General features: G+C 45.9%; 1 protein-coding gene and 2 long non-coding RNA genes across 3 annotated transcripts; all 3 read left to right on the top strand.

The window, feature by feature from the left end:
- LOC121628049 (voltage-dependent T-type calcium channel subunit alpha-1I-like) lies at positions 1-1,339 on the top strand. The gene is made up of 4 exons (XM_041966949.1): positions 1-51; positions 165-253; positions 544-703; positions 997-1,339. Exons 1-4 carry the CDS (start codon positions 35-37, stop codon positions 1,337-1,339), a joined length of 609 nt encoding a protein of 202 aa, XP_041822883.1. The 5' UTR covers positions 1-34.
- A 2,598-nt stretch (positions 1,340-3,937) lies between these two features.
- Positions 3,938-4,379, top strand: LOC121628306. Its single transcript, XR_006008141.1, has 3 exons — positions 3,938-3,995; positions 4,098-4,169; positions 4,292-4,379. It is a non-coding gene; the product is annotated as an uncharacterized LOC121628306 (long non-coding RNA).
- Positions 4,380-4,977: 598 nt separating this feature from the next.
- LOC121628307 lies at positions 4,978-6,158 on the top strand. Its single transcript, XR_006008142.1, has 4 exons — positions 4,978-5,009; positions 5,117-5,168; positions 5,350-5,420; positions 6,131-6,158. It is a non-coding gene; the product is annotated as an uncharacterized LOC121628307 (long non-coding RNA).
- Positions 6,159-9,452: the final 3,294 nt, after the last annotated feature.

Genomic DNA, 9,452 nt, shown 5'->3' with positions numbered 1-9,452 from the left:
CTACTTAGCATGCAAATGGCACAGGCTGGATGCGATGGTCTTACTTGGAGAGTTAGTATACTTTAAGTTTTTCAACCACAAATTTGTCAAGACTCTTTGGATCAGATCAAAGATACCTGGAATTAAATTGCTCTTCTTGTTTCTGTCTTTGACTGCCTCCTCAGGTTGTTGGACTTTTTTCTTAATGCTTCTGGTATTCACTTGGAAATAAGCCATTCTCTCAAGCCATTGAGACTAATCAGCAGAGTGCCAAGTAAGTCAGATAATTCATTATTTACAATAGATGCTGTTCTCTCTGTACTTCTGAGAAAAATCAATGGGAAGTATCTTAAACATAAATCTTCAAAGACTGAACTATTTTATCATCATTCACCAAGGTTGGACCAAGTTTTTTTTTTTTTATTTAAATCTGGGATGATGTCAGTCTGTCACTAAAACCTGTAATTGGTTACACGTTTCATTTTTGAAGATCCGCAGTTTCAAAGGACATCCGGCTACAGTGTATGAAAGCTTGAATTTATCTTCTTGTGTTCATCTGTGCAGGTATGAAACTGTGGTTGTCCGTAATTGTCGACACCCTGCCTATGCTTGGACATGTCCTCCTCTTGTTCATGTTCGTGATCCACATTTTTGGTGTCATGGGAGTCCACCTGTGGGGGGGAGAACTGCGCAACCGCTGCTTCCTGGGAGAAGACATTGTGACGTAAGTACCATTTGATCTGCTCCTTCAGTTTTTTCTCTTTCTAGGCTGCAGACATTTAACTCGAACACTGTCAAGTTGAATCATTTGGTTTGAAACATAGTATCCATCTGCAAGTTACCAGGAAACAAGATGATTTCTTTAAATGGCTTGTTTGTTGTCTGACCAGTTTTCTGAAATCTCACATCTGTAAAGCTGGAGCAAGTTAAAGTTTAATATTGGAAATGTCACTCCTGCATCTGTAGTCAAAATCTAACATGGTTGTCTCTTTGTTTTTCCTTTTATTTTCAATCCAGAATGTACAACTTGTCCCTGAGTCCGTATTTTGATTACGTCCCTGGTGAAAGAGCCTCATTCGTCTGTTCACGTCACAGCGAGACTGGGGAGCGGCACTGCAAAGATGTGCCTCCTTACCAGGAGAATGGGAATGTCTGCACGCTGGCTGCTCCTCACCAGGATAAACCTGGTAACTGGGGAGTCAATGCGACGGCTGGGCCAAGTCATGGAGACTGTGTGAACTGGAACCTGTTTTATAATGTTTGTCGCCCTGATGGTCCAAACCCCAACATGGGATCTATCAACTTTGACAACATTGTATATGCATGGATCACAGTCTTCCAGGTAAACTGTCAAATCTAACAAGTTGGTTTCAGTTAAAAAAAAATTATGCAATTTTGTTGCCTCAAAAAATTAAGTTTGAGTTTGTTGAACTTAATAAATAAGAAATCTGAGTATGTTGTCAGTGCTACTTTGCAGCAGGAACTCAGTGTGTGTGTTTGTATGTGTGTGTGTGTGTGTGTCTGATGTGAACTTTTGATATACCATCTTTGTTTTTTTTTAAGTTTTGGTTGATCAAGTAATTTATGTGTGCTGCACTAAAAAATCATGTCATTTATTTCAACTCAACATCAGTACATTAATTTATTCAACACTCTGTTCTCCACGATTACTGACTTTTTAGAAATTTATTTTAGATAAATGCCAATAACTACTTGATTAAAATGAAGCTATTTCCACTAATTACTTATTTAGGGAAATATTGAAGCCAGTGTTACAGTTTACAGTTTAGGAAATCTATCTTTCTGTATCTAGCTGGGTTTTCTGAAGATTGTTGACTTTTACTGCTTTCTGTACCTCCAGGTCATCACCCTTGTCGGTTGGACTGATGTTATGTACCTCGTGATGGACACTCATTCCACCTGGAGTATTATACTGTTCATTCTCATGACTGCTGTAGGTACCCACCCATAAAATAAAATGAAATAAAATAGAAAATTGTTGGATGACTTAATGAATAAACAAAAAGACTAAAAAAATAAACTGAGTCCCTGTTAATACATGTTGCAGTTATAAATCTATAATATTCACTTATTAATTAACTGTAACATTTCCTCGCCAGGTGGGCTCGTTCATTTTGTTGAAAATTGGAACTGTCGTCGCCGCCTCCCATTTCACATGGTCCATGAAAAAAGAAAGGAAAAAGGTGCATGGGTCTGTGATCAACTTCAAAGTCCGATTCTATAAGGTCATCAAGCTGCTGGTTCAATTTGCAAAAAGGTTAGATACTGGGCTAGCTGCTTATGCCACCTCAAAACTTTAAAGCAGTGACCCCCAACCCTGGTCCTCGAGGCCTACTATCCTGCAGGTATTAGATGTTTCCCTACTGCAACACCCCTGATTCAAATTAAAAGGATCTCTGACAAGCTCTGCACAAGTCTGCCACTGAGCCATTAATTTCAGTCAGTTGTGTTGAAGCAGGGAAACGTCAAAAGTCTGCAGGACAGTGGGCGTTGTGGACTGGAGTTGGTGATCCCTGCTTTAAAGTAGTGCACATCGCGAGTAATTAAAACTGTCATTTCAGAGTTTACACATTGAACCAATCACATCCACTCAATTGTATTGTGATTCACCTTGAAAATAAAAACCTCTTCCTCCATTCACAGTTGATCTTTATTGCTGTGTTTTTGATCAACAGTTCGATTACACCCTGGACTGGCGAGGAGAACTGGGGAATTATGTCACTGGTGAGACTAGAACACAACTGGCTACACCACCACGGGCAGAGGTTTAACTCCCTAAATAACCATGCATCACGAAACCCAATTCTCTTATCTTTCAGCTTGAGTACTCACCTGGTCTGCTTGGCAAAATTAAGCTAATGGTGGAGGGTGATTGCTTCCAAAGTACAATCTCGGTTTTAATTGTCCTCAATATAATCGAAATGGCTGTTGACCACCATGATCAGGTGAGAGAAAACACCACAAATGTTCTAAAATGCAGAGATCTGTTGAAGCTGCCATTTTATAAAAAAAAATTTTCTCTTTTTTTCTCCTGCAGCCTCAGGAACTGACCAGAGCATTAGGAGTGTTTAACATAATTCTCACAGTATTGTTTGCAATTGAGATGATCTTAAAGGTCATGGCATTCAAATTGCAGTACTTTGTATATCGAACAAACCTCTTCGACTTTACCATGGTCATCATCAGGTACTTGATGTTTTGGGTAACAACCCATCTCAAATGTAAATAAAATCAGAATACTGAAGTAGACTGCACTTGATAAAAGATCATGTCTGCTTGTGTCTCAGTATTTGGGAAACGTGCCTGAGAGTTGAATCCACGAATGGCAGGCTGTCGGTTCTACGGGTATTTCGTGTGCTGCGCTTTGTGACGCTGCTTCGCTTCATGCCCAACCTGAAGAAACAGCTGAATGTGCTGTGGACGTCCATAAAAGACGCATCCATGCTCTGCTGGCTCATGCTATTTTTCATTTTCATCTTTAGGCATGTACACACACATGTACTAAATTATCACATCACACAAAATCCCAGATGCTGCTTTCTTATGGTGATTATCTCTCACAAGATGGGAACATCTTAATGACCCCTACTGTGATCTGCTGTCTCTTTGCAGTGTGATGGGGATGCACCTGTTTGGCTGTAAAATGAACTGGCTGCCTCAATATGGAGAAGTCGTTGATGACAGAAAGAACTTTGACTCACTGCTCTGGTCCATGGTGACAGTGTTCCAGGTTAGCTTTTGAACTTTTAATTTGTGCCGTCATCATAATCCATCACTGCCCTCTTATTTTTGTCCATTTATTTTAACTTTTTTTTCCTGTTTTGCTTCCACTGAGTCAGATTCTGACTCTAGATGACTGGAATGTAGTGATGTACAACGCCATGGCTTCCACCTCCCTGTGGGCTGCACTATACTTTGTTGCAATAATTATAGTGGGAAGAACCTTTCTGTTGAATATCCTTGTAGGGATCGTGGTTGAGAGCTTCAACAATGAGGTATGGATCTGTTGTTTTAATCCTAAAATGGCGTTTTTTTTTAAGCACAGCACACAGAAACACCTGCATAATCCTGTTTTTTTTCTGCTATTTCACTAAAAGCACTTCAGCCCATCAAGTGAAAATGAATCTCTCTTTGCAAGTTCCAGTTCATCACGGTCCATCCCTGACGATGTAAGTTTCTATTTTCTACTGAGATGTAGCTAAAAGCTCTTTAATTTCCTACTTGCAAACATTTCAGTTTTGATGCAGACTCAAGGTGCAGCTATATTAAACTTTTTTTTATGTTGTTCTAGGACCCAGAAACAGTCATTCATAGTGATCCTACCTCTGAGCTCGGGAGCATTGATGCCACAAGCAATATAAATGAGGAAGATTCTTCAGTAGAAGATAATGTAAGTTTCTGAGAATATAGCGTGTAAAGTCTTAGAGTTTAATGAACAGCTAGCCTTTAGTGAACATTTTTTAAAGTGTGATAAAATGGGTGAGTGATGTGATCAAAGAAACTTTTAGCCATTTATTTATCACTTTTGTTAGAACTTGTAAGTTTGCTTATGAAAAGACCGAACACAGAACATGTGAAGCTTGTGAAGAAGATTTTACTTTTAATGTCCTGAATCAGTGTGTCACAGCTACGTATGGAGGCACGATGGGCCTGCTTGTGCTTTTTGATATTAAGGAATTATAAGTTTAATTCAATCAATAAATAAATTCCAAAAACCAACAATATGGTCACATAAACAGATGATTTCTTTCGAAAGATGAATGGCATGAAACACTTTTGATGATAAAAGCTGATCAGATTGATGAACGCAAACAGGTGAACATGTCTCCGTTCCCCAACTCTTTCCTATGATGGAAGAATGTGTTTTTGTATGTGTGAGCTGGTGGGCAGATGTCACCACAGCAGCTTGTTGTTTCACATCTGTTCTGTGGGTGTTTGTGTCTGCAGGTCAGCGCTCTGCCGTGTTTTCAGCTCCTTAATGGCCAGTTCTTGGTCCCTTTTGGATCCCAGTAAGTAAAAGACAAATCCTGATCAATGTTTAGCATCAGCAGCTGAGCTTCTGTTTGTATGTCCACACTGTCTTCCTGCTGTAAAATGTGTGTGTGTGTTCCTGCAGGATGCCAGCCCGTCCTGCTGCAGCCACCCTGAACCCCTGCCACTCACAGTAAGTTTTCTCTGGATGCTTTCATTCCAGATCTTCTTCTCCTCACTCCTGATCTGTGTCAGTGGATTAAGTTTATGCCTTTTTGTCTCAATAATTCTCTTTAAAATACTTCTTTTTTAACCTGAGTTGCCATGGAAACAGGTCAGCTCTGCTCTGATTGATTTTGTTCTGTTTTGTGGCTGCAGGAGGAGGAAGCGTGATGACAACGACGGGCTGCCATGTGTCAAAAAGCCACGCAACGCCTGAAGCTAACGACGTAAGCCCCACGCCCTGGTGGATCCTGTTGGGTCCTCCACTTGTGCACCACCTTCAGCCCAGACAGACTCCCATCTATTCAGAATTTTAGGGAACTTTTTTGGCCCTAAAATCCTTATATTTGGTTGTTCAGTTAGTTCCTGTTAATAGCAGGAAGCTTGGAGTCATTCTTGACCAGGATTTGTCTTTTAGTGCTCACATCAAACACATCTCTAGAGTAGCTTCATTTCCATCATATCACCAACATAAGGAGCATCCTGTCCTGAAGTGATGCTGAACATCTGGTCCACACATTTTATCCCATCTGTGCTGGTCTACTGTAACACCATCTTAAGTGGATCCCCAAGCTACTCCCTTAAAATTCTTCAGCTGATCCAAAATGTTGCTGCCAGATTACTGACAAGAAAGAGCACATTTCTCCTGAGTTAGCCTCTCTACATTGGCTCTCTGTAAAAATTTATCTCAAATATCTGATTGTTTCTTATTTCCCATCGTTCCCAAAACATCGGAAAACTTGCGGTACCGAAAATTTCTGAAACTAAAATGGGTGGCAGGACTTTTAGTTTTAGGCAGTAGGCCCGTTCTCTGTCTGTCTGGGGATGAAAGGCTGACACACTGTTAGAAAACTAAAAGTTGACCTAATTTGAAAAAACCTTCTGAGTAATTTATTTATTATCATGATGTCATTCATGTGTCTTTTGTCTCTTGTAGGTGTCTAAGTGGCCGTCTTGAAGTGTGGATCCAGAGGGTTGACCAGAAGTTCTGGGATCCCGCCTGAGATCACCACTTCACTAAGTTTTACATTTCAATGAAATGTTTAACTTTTGTATATAGTTCACTTTTCTTCTTTGATGTTCTGTTTTTTTTATTCATTTTACATGTAAATAGTTCTGAAATTTAAAATTTGAAAATTTGTTTCCTGTATATACTGTCCCTCTGCAGTGTCCACCATCTGCCTGCAGATCATCCACCTGCAGCCACCACCATCGTGTTGCAAAAAACCAGCCTCCCGTCTCCACCTACAGCCACCACCATCGGCTTGCAAAACGCCAGCCTCCCTTCTCCACTTGCAGCCACCACAATCGGCTTGCAAAACGCCAGCCTCCCCTCTCCACCTGCAGCCACCAACATCGGCTTGCAGAAGGCCAGCCTCCCGTCTCCACCTGCAGCCACCACCATCGGCATGCAAAACGCCAGCCTCCCCTCTCCACCTGGAGCCACCAACATCGGCTTGCAGAAGGCCAGCCTCCCCTCTCCACCTGCAGCCACCACCATCGGCTTGCTGAACAACAGCCTCCCGTCTCCATCTGCAGTCACCACCATCGTGTTGCAAAACATTAGCCTCCCGTCTCCACCTACAGCCACCACCATCGGCTTGCAAAAACCAGCCTCCCGTCTCCACCTGCAGCCACCACCATCGGCTTGCAAAACACCAACCTCCCGTCTCCACCTGCAGCCACCACCATCGGCTTGCAATAACCAGCATCCCCTCTCCACCTGCAGCCACCAACATCGGCTTGCAGAAGGCCAGCCTCTCGTCTCCACCTGCAGCCACCCCCATCGGCTTGCATAACCCCAGCCTCCCCTCTCCACCTGCAGCCACCACTTAGGCTTGTTGAACACCAGCCTCCCACCTGCAGCCACCACCATCGGCTTACGAAAGGCCAGCCTCCCGTCTCCACCTGCAGCCACGACCATCGGCTTGCAAAACACCAGCCTCTCATCTCCACCTGCAGCCACCACCATCGGCTTGCGGAAGGCCAGCCTCCGCTCTCCACCTGCAGCCACCACCACCGGCTTGCAATTGACCAGCCTCCCATGTCCACCTGCAGCCACCACCATCGGCTTGCAAAACACCAGCCTCTCATCTCCACCTGCAGCCACCACCATGGGCTTGCAGAAGGCCAGCCTCCCGTCTCCACCTTCAGCCACCACCATCGGCTTGCAAAGGGCCAGCCTCCCCTCTCCACCTGCAGCCACCACCATCGGTTTGTTGAACACCAGCCTCCCACCTGCAGCCACCACCACCAGCTTGCAAAAGGCCAGCCTCCCCTCTCCACCTGCAGCCACCACCATCAGCTTTTTACACACCAGCCTCCCACCTGCAGCCACCACCATCGGCTTGCAAAACACCAGCCTCCCGTCTCCACCTACAGCCACCACCACCGGCTTGCAAAAGACCAGCCTCCCCTCTCCACCTGCAGCCACCACCATCAGCTTTTTACACACCAGCCTCCCACCTGCAGCCACCACCATCGGCTTGCAAAACACCAGCCTCCCGTCTCCACCTACAGCCACCACCACCGGCTTGCAAAAGGCCAGCCTCCCGTCTCCACCTGCAGCCACCACCACCGGCTTGCTGAACACCAGCCTCCCCTCTCCACCTGCAGCCACCACCATCGGCTTGCTGAACACCAGCCTCCCACCTGCGGCCACTACCATCGGCTTGATGACCACCATCATCCCGTCTCCACCTGCAGGAACCACCATTGGCTTTTAAAACAACTGGAAGAAGATCTAGCATTGCCTGCAGGAACCACCATCATCTTCTTTCGACACACTGAGTGCATCGACTTTCCAGCTCGGACCGTTACAGTCTCCATCCACTGGGACAACGCCTGAGATCTCCATCGAAGCCACTTCACTAAGTTTTACATTTAGTTTAACTTTTTTATACAATTCACCATTTTTCTTTAATGTTTTCTTGTTTTCATCTTATGTGTAACTAGTTCTGAAACACGATAAGTGAGTTTTTTTCTTTTCTATTTATATTATCTCTCTGCAGTGTCCACCATCCACCTCCGATCTCCACCTGCAGGCACCACCATCGGCTTTCAGAAGGCCAGCCTACCGTCTCCACCTGCAGCCACCACCATCGGCTTCCAAAACACCAGCCTCCCTTCTCCACCTGCAGCCACCGCCGTCGGCTTGCAAAACGCCAGCCTCCCCTCTCCACCTGCAGCCACCAACATCGGCTTGCGGAATGCCAGCCTCTCGTCTCCACCTGCAGCCACCACCATCGGCTTGCAAAACACCAGCCTCCCCTCTCCACCTGCAGCCCCCACCATCGGCTTACTGAACACCAGCCACCCCTCTCCACCTGCAGCCACCACCATCGGCATACAAAAACCAGCCTCCCTTCTCCACCTGCAGCCACCACCATCGGCTTGCAGAAGGCCAGCCTCTCGTCTCCACCTGCAGCCACCACCATCGGCTTGCAAAAGGCCAGCCTCCCCTCTCCACCTGCAGCCACCACCATCGGCTTGCTAAACACCAGCCTCCCCTCTCCACCTGCAGCCACCATGATCGGCTTACTGAACACCAGCCTCCCACGTGCAGCCACCACCATCGCCTTGCAACAGGCCAGCCTCCCCTCTCCACCTGCAGCCACCACCATCGGCTTGCAAAACACCAGCCTCTCGTCTCCACCTGCAGCCACCACCATCGGCTTGCTAAACACCAGCCTCCCCTCTCCACCTGCAGCCACCACGATCGGCTTACTGAACACCAGCCTCCCACGTGCAGCCACCACCATCGCCTTGCAACAGGCCAGCCTCCCCTCTCCACCTGCAGCCACCACCATCGGCTTGCAAAACACCAGCCTCTCGTCTCCACCTACAGCCACCACCACCGGCTTGCAATTGGCCAGGCTCCCGTGTCCACCTGCAGCCACCACCACCGGCTTGCAAAACACCAGCCTCCCCTCTCCACCTGCAGCCACCACCATCGGCTTGCTGAACACCAGCCTCCCACCTGCGGCCACTACCATCGGCTTGATGACCACCATTATCCCGTCTCCACCTGCAGGAACCACCATTGGCTTTTAAAACATCTGGAAGAAGATCTAGCATCGCCTGCAGGAACCACCATCATCTTCTTTCGACACACTGAGTGCATCCACTTTCCAGCTCGGACCGTTAGAGTCTCCATCCAATGGGACAACGCCTGAGATCACCATCGAAGCCACTTCACTAAGTTTTACATTTAGTTTAACTTTTTTATACAATTCACCATTTTTCTTTAATGTTTTCTT

This window comes from Melanotaenia boesemani, chromosome 17 (assembly GCF_017639745.1).
Source record: "Melanotaenia boesemani isolate fMelBoe1 chromosome 17, fMelBoe1.pri, whole genome shotgun sequence".
Taxonomy (NCBI): domain Eukaryota; kingdom Metazoa; phylum Chordata; class Actinopteri; order Atheriniformes; family Melanotaeniidae; genus Melanotaenia; species Melanotaenia boesemani.
This window is presented reverse-complemented; position numbering and strand designations above follow the sequence as displayed.

What these genes read in the sequence shown, in the direction of transcription:
- LOC121628049 (XM_041966949.1), top strand. An exon ending in ACTAATCAGCAGAGTGCCAA is followed by an intron (nt 254 to 543) that starts GTAAGTCAGATA and finishes TCATCTGTGCAG; the next exon opens with GTATGAAACTGTGGTTGTCC. An exon ending in CTGGGAGAAGACATTGTGAC is followed by an intron (nt 704 to 996) that starts GTAAGTACCATT and finishes TTTTCAATCCAG; the next exon opens with AATGTACAACTTGTCCCTGA.